General features: G+C 36.7%; 1 protein-coding gene across 1 annotated transcript in view; it reads right to left on the reverse strand.

Moving 5' to 3' along the window:
• Window positions 1–1,657: 1,657 nt before the first annotated feature.
• The window catches only part of ube2h (ubiquitin-conjugating enzyme E2H (UBC8 homolog, yeast)), a 37,517-nt gene continuing 17,505 nt past the window's right edge, over window positions 1,658–21,669 (reverse strand). Inside the window, exons 2-7 of the mRNA XM_067426870.1 lie at window positions 10,650–10,726; window positions 9,652–9,726; window positions 9,078–9,117; window positions 7,717–7,769; window positions 6,286–6,414; window positions 1,658–5,080 (exon numbers count right to left, since the gene is read on the reverse strand). Coding sequence (XP_067282971.1) covers window positions 4,956–5,080; window positions 6,286–6,414; window positions 7,717–7,769; window positions 9,078–9,117; window positions 9,652–9,726; window positions 10,650–10,726 — 499 coding nt within the window. The 3' untranslated portion in view covers window positions 1,658–4,955. The remainder of the gene's footprint in view (window positions 5,081–6,285; window positions 6,415–7,716; window positions 7,770–9,077; window positions 9,118–9,651; window positions 9,727–10,649; window positions 10,727–21,669) is intronic.

Genomic DNA, 21,669 nt, shown 5'->3' on the forward strand with positions numbered 1-21,669 from the left:
TTTTTTTTTTTATATGAAAGACCAAAAGGATTTATTTTCACAGCCATTTTTGAACATTTACTAGGGGTGCCAATAATTCTGGGCATATAGTCACTTTATACACATAGATATATAAGCATCTACTATTTCTTTAGTGCTTTATGCTGTGGTTTATGTTGGGATGAAATGAAGAGGCTGTGGTGTCCTTGACTCCTTGCAATAGTTTTAAAATAAATATTATATAATGGACTTCAATGGATATTCCCCTCTGAGCCACTTTTGTAACGTGTCTGCCATCTAGTGGAAATACACAGTAACATACAAACGATCAGGCTGAGGGAATTTGTGTAGTCACTTTAAATAAGTAGCCTGCCTGGAGGCTTTATAATTTTCCCGTTTGTCAAATTAAAATTCTGAATATCTTCAAAATATATTTTAATATTTTCAATATAGTTACACTCAAATTTAGAGGAACATAATTTCGGTCATTCAGAAACTTTTAAACTCTGAAATAGCCTAAGTTGTAATGTGAGTCAAACTGATCGTTAGTTAATTCAATGTTATATGTTATATAAAAATATATATAATCATGCTGATCTCTGTATCGTATGAAACATTTTCAGATTAAAACAAACTGACAAACAGCAAAACATAAAATTCTTACAACCGATTTATACTTAACTTACTTTTGTTTTCGCTGTAGGTTAAAGGGTTAACGTTAGTTCACCCCAAAAAATAAAAATTCTGACAATAATTAGGCTGTTACTTACCCTAATGTCATTCGACAACCGTAAGACCTCCTTTCATCTTCGGAACACAAGTGAAGATATTTTTTGTTGAAATCCAATGTCTCAGACAGGCCTTCATTGACGGCGCCAACAATGTCATTTCTTCTCTCAAGAACCATAAAAGCACTAAAGACGTCGTTACAAAGCCCATCTGACTACAGTGGTCCTACAAAAAATGTATGAAGCGATATAGTGATGGTCCGATTTCAAAACTAAGTTTTGAACCGTTACTTATGAATCAGCATATTGATTCATGATTCGGATCTCTGTAACTGCCAAACTGCTAGCCTACCAAAATCACGTGACATTCGCAATCCGAATTCTGAATTGATAAGCTGATTCATAACTGTTCGAATCTTTGTTTTGAAATCGGCCTATCACTATAAGCCGTTATTTGTTTATTTTTATTTTTATCGGCGCTTCATAAAAATTGTTTTTAGTGCCTTTATGGGTCTTGAGAGAGAGGAAATGACTTTGGAAATAACACTTCCTGGAAGTAAGGGACTGTCTTTGATCATTAAAGGGATAAGCAAAGAAATACATTTAGCAAAATACATTCAAACTAAGTGCCAATTAAAAAAAAAAAAAAGTATTATTATTTGTTATTCTTACGTTTTATTATTTCTTAATAAACAAATAGATACATCTTATTTTAAATCATTCATAAAATATTTTATTCAAAATTTTGTTGCATTGATAATACATTTATATTTTTAGTTCGAACTGAACAAGGACGTGACAAAGAAACACCTACTTATTTAAAATTCACCTCGTGCTAATTTAATTGTGATATTGCCATTACATGTTTTATTTTTGCTGTTAATTCAACATTTCACCCAATATATTAATATATACATAATGAGAGGCACTAAAAATGCTCTTGATGAAAACAACGACCCATGTTGAAGAAAGAAGCAAAGCAGTTTGTACACATATTTAATATTTTATTAAAAAAGAAGTTATTACAGTTTACTGTACACAGCTATTTAAGAGATTATAATCCTATAGATAAAGAGCATTTGTCCTTTGTGACAGGCATGCCCACTTCACAATGCAAAAGAAAAAAAAAGAATGGCAAAAATAGATTAAGATTAATGGTTAAGGAAATAAAAGGGGCAAATTACCATAATACCTGGGATAAAAATAAAATAAAAGGTGTAGAAGAAAACAAAAACAGTGTATTTTTCTTTTTTAAATCAGCGTATCACACACTAGGTACTAGATACAGATACTATTTTAAAAGAAAATCCATGCTGTGTGCCCACATAAGCCCCATGTCTGAGCACCGTCTTGAAGCACAGGTATAAAGGACTAAAGGATTGGACAGCCAGGACTCGACTAGACTGGACTCTACACCGGACGCATGCAAAGTGCACTGGAGAGCTCAACACAAATGCAAGAGACGCGATGCCATTAGCCGAGACCGCCAGCAGGGGGAGCCTCTGAGGCCACGGCACCAGCCGGAAGACAGATCTCTTCTTCCTTTCTCTCTCTCAGGCAAACAAACAGCTGGAGACCACGACATTAATAACTGCTGTCCCCTGGATGTGTATGTGTCTAATGTTTGTGCGTGTGTATAAGCACTGGGGGCTTATGGGTGCCAAACACAAAGGACACACTGTAATTATTTATTCCACCCCACCCACTAAACAGAAAAATAAAATAAAAAACCTCCCTTCATTCCCAAACACCTTTCCAGTACATATTACCTGCTCCAGATGTATGCCTCTGTTATTGTCATGAGGGGAAAAAAATAGGAATCCAAAAATTAGTAAATAAATTGACAAAAAAAAAAGTATAATTTCTAATTATATTGGAAGCACACTTATACATGTTTATTCGAAATTCTCAGATTCTTTAGTCATTTTACTCTTTGACATGACAGTTAAAAACAAAGGGAAAATATATATATTTTTAAACAAAATCTCCACATTTTGCCTCTCAAATTAAAGTCCAGGGATCAAAAAAATGAAGCAGAAATTAAATAGAGAAGCTGAGTCTGTCGTGTTTGTCAGGGCGCGGTGTTGCTTGGCATGGCAAAATGTTTACCATGGCAACCAAACCACAGTATTTTCTTCCATACATGTCTGAAAGATGTGAAACAAAGGCCTCTCTAAACATATGCCGTCTCTCTCCTTGTGACTATCATAACTTCCTCTCAATACAATACTGCATATAAGTGATGTTTTTCTTCATTTTCCTGAATATAATGAACCCCTATCCACAGATTGAGACAAACCAAACAAAAAGAAATTTCACTTGATTTGGCCAATTCTTGACTCAGGCTAAAACAAGGTCAAATGCTTTGCCCAGTTAATTAGAAATGAAAAACAGGAAAGAACATACAGCCACGGGATAAATATGGGCAGCTCTGGATCGATCGCGCAAGCTGAACTGAAACACCTCCCCTAATGCCGTTCTGCCGGGGTCGACGTCTGTTTCGGAAACGTCATACACTACACTTCAACCCCGTGTCATTTACATTTTGGACGATGAATGAATCTGCAAGTGCGAGATTTGTGAGAATACTGCAAAACACACACACACACACACACAAACTAAATCTGGTTCTTCGTGTTACCAACATGCCACTGATGATATCTGCAGATGTTGAAATTCAAAAGCTCTTTATACAGAAGATATCTGCCCGTTTCCACACCGTCGCGGCGAAACCCCACCTCAGCATTAGTGAATGTTACTCAGCCTTCTCCTAAAGCCACAAGTAGTTCCGAGGCAGATCTTACCAAATGGGATCCTTCGAATAATATCTGTATTCGGACAAGCAGGTTACGTAACCTTAATCCATATGAACAACTATTTTTGATTTCACCACCCAGTAAAACTAACTAGATCTACATGAGGTCAAACAACAGCTATCATAGTTATGCACAAGCAATAGGAAAAGATGATGAACTCTACAAATGTTAGTAAAAGGGTTTGTTTTTTTTGTCTCTTTTCTCTGTAAGGTTTCTTCTAGGCTAGACCAACAAAGTCCTGCACGACTCCACTTCCGCATCATACAACAAATGTACAAAAAAGATGCTCGTAAATAGGGAGAGGGAGCGAGACAGAAAGAGGAAAAAGACAAACACTCTGTGCATACAATGTTGGTACAAAATAAAAGATTTGTGCTCCGTAAAGCAGGACAGTCACTTCCTGGTCGTTTTGTGAAGGTCACTGTGGAAGGTCGCACAGTGTAGAGCCACGTTTAGTGGTGTGGGACTTCCACAATGAGGGAACAAAAGCCAGAAACATCGAGCTAGTGGAAAAGTTGAGCTTCGGTGTGCTAGCCTCTACATCTACATCCTCTTTAAAAAGACGCTTGAGGAACTTAAAGGGAGTCGTACTGATATTTTCCGCTGGCGCTGTATCGTGGGCTTGATTGGTGAGCAGAATGTGTGCGACGTTCTGTCAAATCCTGATGATTGCTTTAACATACAGCGTGGAAACTTCCCCTCAAGGTGAGACCCAAATAAAAAGGAGAAAGGAGAAATTCCTCTCTTGAGCGTTTCTATCTTAAAACATCTGTTTAAAGAGAAAACAAACAAAGGGGGAAAAAAACAGGGAAGCAACGATAATTCAAAATGACTTGCGCTGGGATGATCGAACAGCATCGATCGAACCGCCGAGGTGGAGGGAAGTAATGAGGCAAAACGTGTCCGATCCAACTGCGACAACTCCACCTGAAGACAGTCCTTGCCAAAGGTCTAATTTGAGGAGATTCATACATCAGAGCATCACGGACACAACTCTCAGTACATTAGTAACATCACAAGGGCACCCCCGGTTAAATACAGCCTCTGTCCGGCCCGGTCCGCATCGGAAAAGGTGGATTAGGGAGGCGATGACATGCATTCCAGCTACGCAGCTACCAACGTGGAATCAAGGGTGGGAGACACTACAAGCCTTTCTTTTGTTGGGGTGTCGGAGAGAGCGAGTGAGAGAGTGAAAGAGAGAGAAAAAAACGAGGGGAAAAAACAACCACCAAGAAGTAGAGATAGAACACCTAGAGAGTGTGCCGTATTCATCGTCAACGCTAGATATCCATAAAAATCCTGGTTTAGTAATAATAACGATAAAAAAAAAAAAAAAATCACCTTGTTTAAATATGAATCTTTTATAGTCTGCTTCGCATGGTTAGGAAATAATATAGTCTCTGTGGTAAAGGGGAGAAACTGTCGCCCTTAACTACAACTCCATGTCCTGAGCTTCGTCCTCTGAAAAGTCAGACATGGAGCTTTCTGAAGAGGAATCGCCCGCTCCTTCCTCCTGCTCCTTCAGAGCCTCCTCTGTTGCATATTTCTGGATGTATTCTGAATAGAAATGGAAAATACACACCATAAGATAGAAAGCCAATACTTATTTCACTTCAAATAAATATAAATAAGTTCAAGTATTCAAAAAACAAATACAATTTATATTTTTATATATATATAAATATATATATATATATATATATATATATATATATATATATATATATATATATATATATATATATATATATATATATATATATATATATATAAAAAGTGAAAACAGTTTTTTTTAAATAAAACTTTTTTCTCTTTTAAAATATAATTTATTCCTGTGATGGCAAAGCTGAATTTTTAGCATCATTACTCCAGTCTTTAGTGATTTAATGCTCAAGAAACATTTCTTATTATCAATGTTTAAAACAGTTGAGCTGTTTAATTTTTTTATTGCTTTTTTACTTGGTTTTTTTTTTCACGATTCTTGACAAATAGAAAGTTCAAAAGAACATTATTTATTTGAAATAGACATCTTTTGTAACACTATAAATAAATGTCTTTATTTGTGTAACACGTGATCAAATGTCCTTTCTGAATAAAAGTAAATATAACTGACCCTAAACTTTTAAACTGTAGTGAATTTTTACCAAAACATTTTACAAAATAAAAATATGCCACAGAGGGACCCACATTAAAAATTTTGAGTGACAATACAAACAAATACAAGACAAGAAAAAGAGTCACAAAACTAACATTAATTCTTTTTGGAACTCAATTTGCCTAATCAAAATAATGGGACAAAAATAAATAAATAATAATAATAATAATCACATTAAAAAAATCACAAAAATATTTCTGCAATTTGGCTTGTTTTATTACGTTACTGCAAATAAAACAATTGGCTCTAAGCACAACTACGCAATATGCTTAAAAAAGTTTGAACAATGTTTGAATAAAGGGTTTTTTGGTAACTTCTACTTCATACTTCTCATTTGAATAGAAAATCAGGCTGGGGTCAAACTGAGCAAGATGAAGCATTACTCACAGTGTGCTGTTTGTATACTACCATTCCCGCAAATAATGTAGGTCATCCGTACGGATAGAAAATTTGAATGCGCTTACAAATTTTTCATGGCAGAAAACCGTAAAGTGTATTGAATTGTAAAGTGGTGATGTGAAACATGGCGACAGATATAAAACCAGCGGCCAGATGGAGGTTAAACCAAGAGAACACCAAATCAAATGACAGCTATTCTCCAAATCACCTTTGATTTTCTGTTTGTAGTCCTCTGGCCGGTGCAAGTACATGGCTGCCGCGTCCCCATTCAGAGGGTCAATGGGGTTTGGGTAGGCCAGTAACTGTGGCAAGAACGACTCGAAGATATTGGTGAGATCTGTGAGGAGAGAGAAGTAGAGCCTTTAAATACAGGAGTAAAAGTCTTATGTTATGATCCCTACATGCAGCACAAAATGGAGGATTTGTGGTGAGTGACATGATTATGGCCTAATCTCCCTTTCAGTGTGGGGGCTGTAGACATAGATCTCACTCTCTCTCTTTCTGTCCTTATCTTTTCTCTCATAGCCAGTGCTGTACGTTCTAGCTATCACTATTATACAAACACAAACGTTGACAATGACATAAAGCAGCTGAGTGTGTGTATATATATATATATATATATATATATATATATATATATATATATATATATATATATATATATATACACACACAGCATATATATACACTCAGCATATATATACACTCAGCTACCCTCATCATTATATAGGTCATTATCACAAAATAAAGTCTAGGCAATCCAGAGGCGCTTACTGAAATAAAATAAAATTTGAGTTGTAATTACTTTGCAGAAAAAGAGGGCCGCAAAGTAATGCTTTGGTACCAAACCAGATTAAATAATATAAAATAAAATAAAATAAAAATCAATAAATAATATGATGATAAGATCCATCAAATTAAAAAAACCTTCTTTTAAAAAACATTTAAACATATAGGGGAAAAATGTAGAGCCAAATTAATATAATAAATAAAATAATGTAAAAATAATAATAGGCTTGTTATAGTATCTACTTTACAAAGTATGAAGCACTTTGAAAATTAGAAGAGAAATATTGGAAGTCTACATGCCACTGAATTAAACTTGATGATATTTATATTAACAATAAACTTTTGTAATGAAGCAGTGTGTTAAATAGCATGTTTGTAATGAAACGTTTATTGAGAATCATAAAATTTCCCTACTGAAACATGACCACACTATAATAAAACTATTTGAACACAGAATGCTATCTTCAACACTAGGGTGCAAACAACTTACCTACACTATTACCGAATTAAAATAAACATTTTCCTCAAACTGTTCCTTGATCTATTACATTATTATAAAGACATAAATGGAGAGACAGCTGCAAAAAGACAGACAACGGCATTGTGAATTGTTGGCCAGAATGGGCCGTTTAAGTGTGGTTGTTAGGTGAGCTGATGCTGTTTTCTGACCTTGCAGGTATTAGCTCATTCAGAGAGGTTAAGAGGATTAGTGTGAACCACAGTACTGTCTAAGGGGCCGGAGACTTTATTCTACTCCTAGGGCAACATCAGTGCAAGCTGTGACTTTTCCTGAGCATTTATTCTTAATGTGCATGAAAGCAGACACATGAGCGAGATCGCATATACATACCATAAAGAGCGGTCCATGTCTGGTTGATCACATCTAAACACACGGTCCCTGACCTGGAAAAATAATAACAGCCTTGGCATTAATATCATTATACTGTGATCACTTTTATTTATATAGTGCTTTTTACAATACAGATTATATCAAAGCAACTTTACAGGGATAGCAGAAAAATGACAATGACACCCCATCACCGTGTTTACGTCCACTTCTCCATTCCAGAACAGTGTTAACCATTACATTATGCAGCTAGGCAAAGTTCTCTCTTGTCTTTGAGCTCAGTATGAATAGCTGTTTATTTGCGTTGTCATATTGCTCTTGTTGTGAATAGACATTTAAATAAGTTACCCAGAATGGAAAAATAAATGAACCAGTGTCATTTATAACAATAAATAATTTATTAAAGCTACACTGTGTTTATTCTTAGCTAAAAACACTTAGTTCTTTCAAAAATATATGTGCTCATTAATGTATATTTACTTCTTTCAAGTAATAAAGTATTCTCGTAAGTTTATAATATGCCATTGAAAATACATACGGGTGAGGGGTTCGAATGCCGGTGGCCATGTTGCCCCTCCATCTTTAAAGTACATTAGCCAAAGAGGGACATACCCATAAATTCAAGCTTCGCCTTTCGCGTTTTAACACTCGATGGCACCGTTTCGAATGTGAAGAGGGGGATTGCCATGTTAATCTTGGACTAAATCGGCCACCGTAGGAGTTTAAACGAAATAAAAATTGAGAGGAATAGAAACTATTATTCACTGGATGGTCAAATACCTTTACACCGCTAGATGGGGGGAAATATCACACAGTGTAGCTTTAAATAATAATTTATGCTAATTTAAATAAAATATTAAATTTAAAATAAAAAAAATCCGTTTTTAAATAAAAAATGTTCTTTGGCTATGAAATAAGTTATTTCAAAAACTAAATCTGAAATAAAAAATAATTAAAGCTATATAGAAATATTTTTACAAATGATTAAAATGACAAAAGCACATAACAAAATTACTGAAACTTACTGAAAACTGAAAAATGTTTGAATAAATGCTAATGAAAAAAAATACTGTTGTAAAAAAAAACAAAAAAACAAGTCAACCATTGCATGACTTGAAGAGTTAAATATGTGATCTGAGGACTGGAAAGGAGGATTTAAGAAAATATTTTATGGCTTTGAAAGACAGCTTCAGTCTTTGGACTACTTTTATAACAATCTTGGTCCTTTTTGGAGCTTGTCGGTAGCTGATCACTGTATGTTTTAGAGTATATGGGAAAGAGCAATGCAAACATTATTCAAAATATCTCCTTTTGTGTTTCACAAAAGAAACAAAAAAATTCTGACTCAGACTAAAGAGACTTACGCTTCATCGATGTTCGGATGAAAAATCTTATTCATAAATCCTGCAGAGAGATTGAAAAAGAAAGAAATGAGATCATAAATAGAAATAACAGCATTTGATTGCATGCGTTTCCTTAGAAGTAACTGTAAAAGCAAGTAATTAAATAGCATTAATGAGTAATTAGCTTTTTTTATTATTAATGACTATTTCCCCAATTCAAATTACTTTATTGTGTATTAATTAAATAAGTAAATAAATATTATTCAAATAAATGAATACATTTGGGGGGAGGGGATGTGGTTAATTGTCATGAAAATTATACCATAAATATAAAAAATATGTACCAAAATAAAATGGTTTTACATACAAAGAACAGATTTGACTGAACAACATTGATGGTTCCTAACTTTTTTTCTCCATCTTTAAAGAGAGACCATTAAATATGACATCACAGGGATGTAATGTGCTTTTTCCACCTTACACACCTCAAGAGTGACTCGAATGCACTCTACCCATTATTTCACAACCACACCAATGTGTGTGGCTTTGAAGAACACTCAGCCGATAATGTCTTCTTGAGATAGTAATACTGTACCTATAGAGGGAGATTTGAAGGGGTATTTGTCTGGAAGATCTACTCGCACCTTCCATACGCCACCTTCATACGGTGCTGACAGGAAACACAGAAAGAGACATGACTATTGAAGAAAGAATTCACAATTACTCTAGGATGCAACACAGGCTTTGAAAAGACAAGCAGTTTACTTATAATGCAAACTCTAAATGACTAACCATAGAGGCCTTTGTATTCGAAAGTGACGGTGTGTGGGTGTAACTGTAATACTTAATTAGACAATTATGAATTATTTGTGTAATGACACACGTGTGGGTGTGTACACATGTGGACAGGGAAGCCGTGCTGTTGGCTTCTTGTGATATGAGGTATGGTGCAACGTGTGCTCACTCCAAGAATAGCCTTCTGCAATCTGACCCTTGTGGCCACAGGCTCAAACTCCAAAAGGTAAAGCCTAGCCGCAGAGGTCGCGGATAAGACCCGCTCTGACCTCTCAAAATGGAGAGAGGGAGGAAAGATCATTTAACAGAAGATGATATGACAATTAAAAAGGGTCACGAGATGTTTTCTGAGTAAACAATGACGGCATGTCCCAAATCAAAAGTTGTGTAACATAGGCATGTTTAAATATGCAAAAGTGTCATCATTGCTTCACATGATAGCTAGGTAAAGAAATCGCACAAGACTGAATGTAACGAAAGGGTCATGTCCCCCAAAGTAAGTAATTACTGTAATAACACACTCAATCTCAATCTTATGATTTTTTTGTATTATTTTACACAATCATTAATTTGTATTTAATATAATTACATTATAGTTTTTGCATAGTATTTAGCATATTATTAAATAATTCCCTCAATTGATATCACAGATTTATTTTTATTTTTTGCTCTTATTTGTCATGACAATTGTGTAAAAAAATCTTAAAATGCAAATTTCCCTTTGATTTTGGTGTGAAATGTGACCCAGAAATGTTTTCATCAAGTCCATACATGTAAACAATTTAAAAACAGACTTACTTCCTTGTGGTCCATAAAACTTCACTACAAATTCGTTGAGTCCACTCAGGATTGTGACTTCATGCTTACTCTCAATGCTAAATGAAATGTGTTAAGGCAAATTCAAGACCTTTGATACATAACAAAAGCAAAATCATTCGCAATTAATGTATAGAAAATATGGGAAATGTTGAATGAATATTTAATCAGGATGAAATAAGGCCCACTCATCATCCACATTAAATGAACAACCTCGGGTTGAAAGAAAATACTGGTAGGAGGCACTAAAATGACCTTTCAACTTACAAAAAGAACAGATCGAGCTCACAAAAAGCAAGTTTCTCACTTAGCCCTTATTCTCTGACCATCAATTATTATCAAGAGGTTCAGCTCAGCAGATCGGATAGCAAAAACACAATCCGTGGGTCTGACCCACACCTCTCTGACTGATGCATACAGGGCATCAGGGCAACTCAATACGACACTCCCGTCATTAGCTATGGTTGTCAGGCTGTCACTTCTCATATTGCTGGCGCTGAGAGCAGCAGTCAGACCCTCGCTGAGCAAGACAATACATGCTCACCCCACCAACACCATGACGGAGACCCGACGCTCTCAAAAACTAACACTGAGTCTGCCATCTCGGCTTGAGCACAACATGCATCCAAAACATCCCTCTAGCAGACTTTGCCATTGTCATTATTCATATTTAGATGATGCCATCATGCGTGACATGTGTCAGCTGTTGTGTAGGCTGCACTGTGACTCAAAACCATAAACTCACGCTGCCCAGACCGGCTCATGAAGGCAAACATGTTTACGCTCTGTTGGAACCGTGACGCGTCCTGTGACTTGCGCGAGAGTTTAACCAGTTGAGTGCTCGTCTCAAGGGTGCCTGTATCAAAGGAAGATTCTCGGCGGGAAACAGAGCTGTCAATTTCAAGTGGTCGCCTTAAAACATCTGGTGCGAAAGACTGCACGGCTCCCGGGAGAGGTGTGGAAGCTGCTCTCTTTCCGATTAGCGTTCATTGTGGCTTTTCAATGACATGGTCTCAAGTTGCATGAAGCTCTGAATGACTGTAATTACGCAGAGATTTATCTCTAAAAATCCCGACATTGTGGAGCCCGTAAATTTTATACAACTGAAGGGTCAAGAATCATTTTCAATAATCAATCATTTAAATACAAAAAGTTTAAAAACAGGAGCAGAACTAAAGATCTATTCATGAATGGAAGGAGCTATAAGGAACATTTGCAGTGCCACTTTTAAATTAAATATTAAGAATGGTTAATTATAAACAAAAATTTAATTTAAATATATATGGTTAAATTGATCATTAAAGACAAATAAGAACATTTAATTAAACTGATAGTTCACCCAAGACAAATTCTGTCATCATTTACTTCCCTCGCCCTCACGTCATTCCAAAATTGTATGACTTTTTTTCTACTGATGAAAATAGTTTGAATTATAGGATGTTGGTCAACAAAAAGTTGGGGCATTTCTCAAAATATATGATTTTATGCTTCACTCTTCTGTGAAGCAAACCTAACCCCTTAACGGTTAAATACGACAATAAAATTATAAAATCATTTTAAAGTTATTGAATATTCCAGTGACTTTTTTTTACTGCATTACAAAATACAAATATTTAACTAAATACATTTTAAAAAGTAAAATAAAAATGTATAAATTCAAAAAGCTTAATTTATGATTGTCATATTTTTGTTACCATTACATTTTATTTATTTAAATTAAAAAGTATTTTAATGCACATATTTTACTATTTGTAATAATAATGTTTGTTTTTTTAATGAATAAACTGATAATTAAATACCCCTTATTTATGGCACTCCAAGTGTTCCACAATGATCCAAGGGAAACAGATTGAGACAGTGTGTGTGACAGAGACAGATAGTGTTTACTGTTTTAAGACACCAGCTGGCTTCTTCATCAGTTGTAGCTGTAAGCAGCTGTGGTCACCAAGGGGTTAAACATCAGGGGTTTATTTTAGACGGTGAAGCATCTGCAGATGCTGAGAGAATAGTGAAAATACCCAGGAAGACTGCACAATGTTTTTACACTCACTGATTCAAATCTGAAGAATGTAGCACCATCATTAACAGCTTATAACCATTGTACACACAACACACACAATCTTGAAGATCGGACTGATGACTCATTGGTAACAACCTTGATTTTTTCATATGCTTTTCTCTTTTACACGAGATCGAACCCATTCAGGAAGGAATGCTGCTGTCTGGCACCTCGCACAGGTCGCTCTTGAGTAGGCTCGTGAGATAAAAAAGAAAGGGGAGTGTGTGTGTGAGTGTGTGTAGCTTCAGCAGACCTGTTAAAGAATCTGTGCCCATTGCTGTGATCATGAGACCTCCAGTAGAGAAGCACCACGCTGAGCTGTCTGGCTGTGTCCAATGACACGTGGGACTACTTTTCGCCTGTATATTAAGCCTCTTTTGGATGGACACAAAAGCAATTGCTCATGCATGTACAAGCAAACACACACACACACACACACACAAACACACACACTTTAAATACTGAAGCCTGGAGGCTGCAGGGATTTTTCTCCATTCCTCATGCCTTTAAAGGTTGTTTTGATGCCTGTTTCCCATCATCTTTAAGACTACAAGAGATGGATTCATACTAGCATGGGAAGAAAGGTCATTTTCCTCTTCACCTTCATGCTTTGAAAGACATTCACCAGCATGGTGGACTCAAAATCACTCTTCATTTGTACACAAAGATAATTCAATAGTCCTCCATCAAGTCTTCGGCAAAACTGAAGGCACGCGTTTCTCCTCTGAGACATCGGTGACACAGATTTAAAATAGATCGCTATTAATTTTCCATAAATCCTTTACACATTAAGGAAATAGTTCTGTCATTATCCACTCATCGTCAAGTCATTCCAATGATATATGATTTTTTTTTTTGTCATTGTGGAACACAAAAGGAGATATTCAGCAGATTGCCAAAGATGCCATTTTCCCTACAACAACAAAAAAAAGGCAATTTTCACTCCATTAAGTTCCAAAGGAGGAAAAATATAATAATAATCCACAGTATTCATGTGTTATAATACAGGTCTTTTGAAGCAGCTTTGATTAAATGGGTGATGAATTGAGAAATCAACTTTCCCTTGAGCTTTTGATATACAAAAGGTCATGGTAATATAAGATTATCCTGTACATTTCAGAGCTGAAAACTTCCTTTTTATTCAAAGAAAAGCTTTTAAAAGACACAAGGCCCAGAAAACGATGGTGCACTTCATCCTTATGTCATCGCGCGACGAAACACACCTTTATGCCTGGTTCAGACTACACAATATAAGCCCGAATTTGGCACGATCTGTTTGACGTAAGGTGTCATAGGGTTTCGTAAACGATAATGGACGTCGGGACGCAAGAATCGATCGTTTCATTTTGTATAGTGTGTCATAGTATACGACAACCGAATCCGCGTCTGCGATAGTTCACGACGTCATGACATAAAGACTTGCATGTTTAATTTTTTTTGCGGCCCTTCACGACGGGTTCTGACACGTGTGACGCTGACCAACCGGAGCACAGACAGTTTTCGTACACAGCTATCAAACACGGCGAAACGCATGAGATGACGGAGCGGCTAACTTTAGGTGGAATTATAAAATGGAGGAAAGGTTTGTGTAGTTGTGGCAATAGTATTCCTGCCTGTACGATGTGTCATCGACGGACTACCACAACCAAATAAGAAAAATTCTGGCGAACAATAGCGGAAGCCCTTCAGGAACCCGGTGAGTAACGTTACTGGAATGTAAGCTTAATAGATGTTTTACAAATACGTTGTGGTGGCAAGCTTTTACTACAAGCTAATAACTAAATATTTAATATAAAAAGAACAATATTTTACCTTAAGTTCTCTTTGGAGGATTGACAGCCCATAATATCATCTTCCGGCAAGCCAGGAACATGTTCTTTGTTGGGTTTTCTTTCTATTTTTGTGCTTTTCTAAACATAAAACTGCCAAAACACGCTGCTTCAGACATCGTTTGTTTATGCTCTTGTTTCTTAAAGTCAATGACATCACGCACGTCATGACAACAAGCGATGATTGGTCGAGTAGCAACGTGTAGTCGGACATGTTTCTAGTCCAGGACACGACAAGATTTTAGGAGTAAAAATCGCGTAATCTGACACAGTAACTATCGTAACAGACAAAAATATCTTGTAGTCTGAACCAGGCATTACAGAACGTGTAGCTCCGCCCACCGACTCATGGAGTTGTTCAGATCATGAATAGCCAGCAGCAAAATCAATGTGAAAGATAGCAAGATTTTGTTGAAGAACAGTCGCTGCATAAGCTTCCTTCGGATCATAACATTAGGAATGTGTGATACTTAATTTATTTTTAATGACGTTCGAGCTCCCATTGGGGAAGACCGTATATTGGGGACCTCAAGTGCTGGATTTGCAGACACAATGTTGTGCCTTCTATAATTGGACTTATATTGACCAATCCTGCGGGCCATGTAATATACAGAAATATATTCCAATCAATGGCAGGTGGATGAGAAATAAATCATTGTGTTTGCTTGATAAAGACGTTTACAACCCCTGTGGTCGAGAGAATCTTTGCAGTTGCGGCTTTCAAAATCTCTCCCTCATGTGAACTGACAGGGGCATCGATATGACAACGGAGCTGAAGCTCATTAAATATGCAAATCTTATCCAATCCTAGCCGTGGGCGTTTACTTCCAAGTCTCCAGTGCGGCACGCCCATAAAAACCCAGCGTTCAGAAGACAGCTTCAAAACCAGTGTAGATAGCCTATTACTTATTCGTTTTTTAATGTAAAAACCACAAGCCAGTTCATGACACCTTTAAGGAAAAAATACAAATGTGTCATTATTCACCACAAATTTTCACTCTTAAATTTAATTTGCACTTCCACATATTCAAATGATGCAAAACACCACTGGTTCTTGTGCGTTATAAACGATCGCAACATAAATCTCTGTTCAACTCCAGTCAGCTCAACTCCAGCCGGCTGCTGACAAAGCAAACCAAATGTGTTCTCTTCTCACAAGACACTGCCTTGACACCCACCTGTTTTCATCCCTCACGTCTGCTCCCTCCCCCTTCAATGGATTTGTATGGATTATGCCATAATCTACAGCAGACCCTTGGGCCAATGTTCCTTTACACACACATACATATAATCAAATCACACACTCAAAAGACTGATCAATAACCTCACGCATAAATATCAGATACATTTAAGGAACAAGAGCAAGCACCAATCGGATTAGCGTTCATGTCCATTGAAACAGCACTTGCTTAGACAAGGATTCCTACCAGCTGTTGTGGTTGGTTGCACAATGCCACCTTATGCAGAGATGATTACGAGTGTTTATAAATCTGTGTCAATGGACAGGTCTAGACAAGTATGTGTCTGGTTGTATGATCTTAAAGAAAAGCTATCTTGTTTTGCTTTCCCCTTTGAGTAAAAAAAAAAAAAAAGAGAGAGAGAAGAAAAATTAAATGTTTTGTAAATTGTCACACATGCGGTAGAAAACCAGTTTCACATTCTTTTAGAAGTTTTATTGTGAGAACATCTTAGCCTGGACGGACAAATAAGAGTGTGGAATTTATGCTGAAAACAACTTTCTATGCAGTAAGAGCTATTTTGGTAACTTTGGCATCTTGACAGATAAATGAACAAAAGTACTTAGGGATCCCATCTGCACTATTTTTGACAGATTTATGTACTGCATCAAACGGACGTCAGAATGGGGGAAAAAAGGTGATTTAAGTGACTTTGAATGTAGCATGGTTGTTGGTGCCAGATGAGCTGGGCTGCGTTTCCCAAAAGCATAATACACCTAAGTTGATTGTAGAACAATTGCCACCAATGATCCCAACAAAGCTTACAGTGCTTTTGGGAAACGTAGCCCTAATCTGAGTACTTAAGAATCTGCTGATCTACTGGGAATAATTTCTAGTGTTTACAGAGAATGGTCCGAAAAAGAGAAAATATTCAGTGAGCAGCAATTCTGTGGGCAAAAATGCCTTGTTGATGCCAGAGGTCAGAGGAGAATGGCCAGATAACAAAAATAACCACTCGTTACAAACGAGGTATGCAGAAGAGCATCTCTAAACACACAACACGTCGAAGCAGAAGAACACACCAGTGGCACTCCTATCAGCTGAGAACAGGAAACTGAAGCAACAATTCACAAAGGCCCACCAAAAATTGGACAACTAAAGATTGGAAATATATTGCCTGGTCTGATGAATCTTGATTTCTGCTGTGACATTCAGATGGTGGGGTCAGAATTTGGCGTAAACAACAGCATGGATCCATCTTGCCTTGTATTAGCGGTTCAGGCTGCTGCTGGTGAAAAACTAGTTTCTTCAACATGCTGTTTAACATGATAATGAGTTCACTAAACTCAAATAGCCTACAGTCACCAGATCGCAATCCCTGTGGGGTGTGGTAGAAAGGGATATTTGTATATACATCGGATACATCATAGATGTGCAGTCACCAAATCTGCAATAACTGTGTGAGGCTATCATGTTAATACAGACCAAAAACTCTGAGGAATGTTTCCAGCACCTTGTTAAATCTATGCTATGAAGAATAAAGGCAAAAGGGGGTCCCACTCACCCAGTACTAGTTACGTGTACCTAATAAAATGGCTCTTTCAGGTGCATTTCTCGGTGTGATTCTCAAGAAGGAAGAGTGACAGGAATTCAGGAAAATCAGATCAAAATTGAAGCACGGATTTGCAGGCTGAAATACAGGAAAAGTGTGTTCTCAGTCTTTTTATTAGTAGCAGTGAAGTCGGCGACGGCCGCCGTGCTAAATCACAGCAAGAGTCACAGGTTACAATTACAATTAAATCTGTCTCTTGTGCAAAAGACACAAACACAATAGCCAGGTTTGCCCCCTCCCTGCAGGAGCAAATCCCTCCTGTTCATTCTGGATTGCCAAGGATAAAAACAGCAGGCAGACATCAACTGCCAAGGCACAACAGCGTAGCGGCATGTTTTTTTCCTGAGATGCATTCATTCATCATTACAGACAAACACAGAGAGGAGGGAATCTTGTTCTCTGACACCTAATGCTAACGGCTGGCCTTGGGGTGCAGGCAAAATATTTACCCACTGCCAACAGGGTGGAAAACACTGTCTGCTTGTTAGCGGAGCATTACTTACAGATGATTAAAGACAATACATCACCATTCTACCACAGGCCAGTTCAGTTAATGTAAGAGTGTCTGTGTGAGAGCTTTGCGGTCTAAAATATTTATGTTCATGCCCAGGGCTGTGGACATTCTGTAATTCACTCAGACCCCTCAGTCAAATAAGTGTTTGTTGAAAAGAAAAGAAAACACCTGTTGGAGCTTGCAGTGCACATCTAAAAAACAGAATACACTCAGACCCTCACACAAGCTAAATGTGCTAACTATTTTTAGTCAAATCTCATATTAAGGTGTAATTGAGCTCTAGAAGTGACCACACAAGCTTGGGCTAGATTTTAACATTTTCTGAAGAAAATTTAAGTGATGGTCAAATACAAAGGTGTTCTGGGTAGTTCCTAACCTGCTGAAGTCAAAAGAGTCCCAGCTTCAATGCAAATCAATGGGATTTTCTATCCCATTTTTCGAAATTTGCTATTTTTAATCTAATAGCACACCTCTCATTAATAGAGGGAGTCGCTGCGGTTACTATAGATTTGACATCAAATTTGAGGTATATTTTTTACAGACTACTAACGAAAGTTACAGAAAAGAGAAGCAAAAGATTGCTGGAATTCACAGAAACAACTGGACTCCGGGTGGCCGATATGTTGAATTTTGGGGTAAAATCATAGCCTAGATCTTATATTGTATTGACAACTCATCAGTTAAATATGTACAATATTATTTCTGCATGATTTTTAGTTTTTGAATACGGTAAGCAAATATGACAAAATTGATATAAGTGATCACCTGGATTTCGACCTACCTATATTGTAACAATATAAAGTGTTCACAGGCAAATTTGCTTCATATACATTCCCAGGTGCTGAAATTAATCTCACATATAAATGTCAGGAAACATGATTCCTGGCTGCATGTCACACTATCCATGGATCACTGGATGTTGGATAAGTTGTAAGGAACACTATATGGATTCCAAACTTTAGTTTAAACTGATAATCGTTTGTTTTACTTGCATTTTCCCCTTTTAAATCCAGTCATGTAGCAGCTCTTTTGCTGGCGGAAAACTGTTCTGGCAGGAAAGTGACGTCAATGCATAACCTCTTAAGATAAGATTAAGTTAAGATAAAGTATTTGAGAAATCAAGAAAAAAAAGCGTTCTAATGAGAGAAACTATCAGTTTTACTTATTTCCTAATCCCATAAAAAATATGTAAATGCACTAATAATTTGATAATTAATTAATAATCTAATTAGAGCACTTCAGCTTTTAATGCTAAGGTAAACAGGTAAATAATATTAGCTAACTGTTATTAGCAACATTCTACCTTGCTTGGCATGTTCACCAGCAACTTCTCCTCGATACACATCTCAAACAGAAGTCAGCTTTCTGTTGGTCAACTTAAACTGTGAAATTTATGAAACATGCATTGCTAAATATTTTGCCCTCAGGCAAAATTTCTAAGAATCTAAGAAATAACTGGATTTTATCAGCTAAATTTCACAAAACAAAAGGTAAATGTGACTGCACCTTTTTGGGTTTCCAATACTATTCACTAATTAAAAACAGAGCTCACTAGAAGAAAAAGAAAAACTGAATCTATTAATAAAACAAAATGACTTTTTACTTTCAAAGCTTTTGCACTCTGACAAGTCAAAACGCAGGAAGATTCTCTCTTTCTCTCTCTCTCTCTCTCTCTCTCTCATGCATTCACAAGCACACAGTTGGGCAGATGAAAGACAGGAAGTGTGGCAGTTTTTAGTCTGCACGACTCTAAGAGGAAGTACACGGGTTTACTGATGGAGAAACAGACAAGACGCACCTTGAGATTTAAGATTCAATTTAACCACCTAGCAAATGCGAGTCATGATTTGCATCAGGTTAAATAGGGTTAAAAAGGCAGACGTCAAACCTGAAAGGAAGCCATCTATGGCCATTGCCAGTACCCCTAAAACAACTTCCTATCGTGTAACCTCACACCCTTCCCCAGCTGCCGGGCTCAATGAAACGTTGTGTAAGTCTGCTCTGCTCTGGACTGAAGTTATGCCGTGTGCAGCTAACCTCTGGGAGTCACGTGCATGAAAGATTAACAATGAATCTGGTTAGATTTTAAAGAGAGACTGGGTGAATTAGTGAGAACTACGCATTATTACAGTGCATAACTGTAATGCGTACTTGCATGACCATACCTGCAGAACAGTCTGGCCACAGTAAATCGATCCCACTGCAACAGTGCTCATCAAGAGGACATTTAAACACACATAAAAAAGGGCCAATATCTCTCTTCCCTTTTCATAGCTCTCTCCATAAGGCTCGGTTTTATTCCCTAATTAACTAGCTCTCATTTGATCAGCAGGAACATTAGGTGGTCTTCATCTCTCCTGGACATATGCTGTACTCTAGAATAAGGCTGGGCAAAATTAATTATATATTAATGGTGATTTGGCTGGCGATATGAAATAAGGTAACTGTGAATATCTCAAGAATTTTAAGCCGTTATAGCTCCTTATGTTATTAGACCAATTTTGCCGTCTGTCCTTGTCTTGTGACTTAGTATGATAGCTTTAACGCAGAGACGTTTTAATAGAGCCACTGATCTTCTGAATAGAGCAAAAACGTAAGATTTTGTTAGATTTTTTTAGAATTAGAAATTTAATTTAATTACTTCAAACATTTCAATGAATTATTTTAACAATCTGATTTGAGTTAATATTCAAAATTGTTCAAAAACATCCATATGTTTTAAAGGTAGGGTAGGCAATGTTTTTCATTAACATTATACTGGTTGAAATTCATCCTCACAGAAATCAATAATAGAGGTAGGACTTGTGTGGAAGTCTCAGGACCAAAAAATGTTTGTCCAATTTTTGCATTCGGTCACAATGTCCTACCTCTCTATTAACGCATGTATTTGTATCCGTTTGGTGAGATTTTAACTTCATCTTACAATAAGCATTTGAAATGTATATGGGAACAATGGCAATGTCATGCCATTAGAGCACATATAAAACTATCAAATATGTATTTGCTATTGTAAAAACATTGAAACATTTAGATATATAATAGGAAAATTATGTTGTTCAGCTGAAGTCAGTTCAGTATTGATTCAGTTCCGTTGTAAAGATTGTAAATTAAACTAAATTGGTTAATTTAATCTATAAAGCAGTTCTGCAAAAAAATGTCATTGCCCAGTTTAATTCAGTTCTCAATACAACAGCGTCAGTGCAGTCAGATCAATAATATTGTTGAATATTAAGCGCAAGTAAGAGGCAACAGTGGCCCGGTCTCCATCAGGTGACAGAATGGAGAGAAAAAAAAAAACAAGTTCAGTCTGCAGCTCTACTCTGGCCAAAAAATAAACAAAACAAAAAACGGTATAATTATGATTCAGGCTGCATCACAAGTCAAATTGTGATCAGAACAGAAACACCACCCTGCTGTGACACGGCATCTAATGAAGCATTATACCACGTCAGAGAACATACACAAGCACCTCCTAGTGCAAACACCTATACTTAAGTATGTGGGTGGGACTGATCTAGATTCATGCTCTGTACAGGGATCAACTCCAGATATGTCTGTATGCATTATGTCTCTATAAAGAGCTAGTCATTTGTAGTAATCTTTAGAAGAGGACTGTTGAATAAACATTATGACACACTTGCATATTCGTTGCCAACATGCATATCACAAACATTATGCATTTGTTGATGTGAAAGCGAGCAGCAGCTGCCTGGTTACACGCGTTTAGATATGAGAGAGGACCTATGTTAGGGGGAGGAGGAATCTAGCACTGCTTGCCTGCAAAATTTGCAATCTCATCCAAACTCTCTT

Source organism: Pseudorasbora parva, chromosome 20 (assembly GCF_024679245.1).
Source record: "Pseudorasbora parva isolate DD20220531a chromosome 20, ASM2467924v1, whole genome shotgun sequence".
Classification (NCBI taxonomy): domain Eukaryota; kingdom Metazoa; phylum Chordata; class Actinopteri; order Cypriniformes; family Gobionidae; genus Pseudorasbora; species Pseudorasbora parva.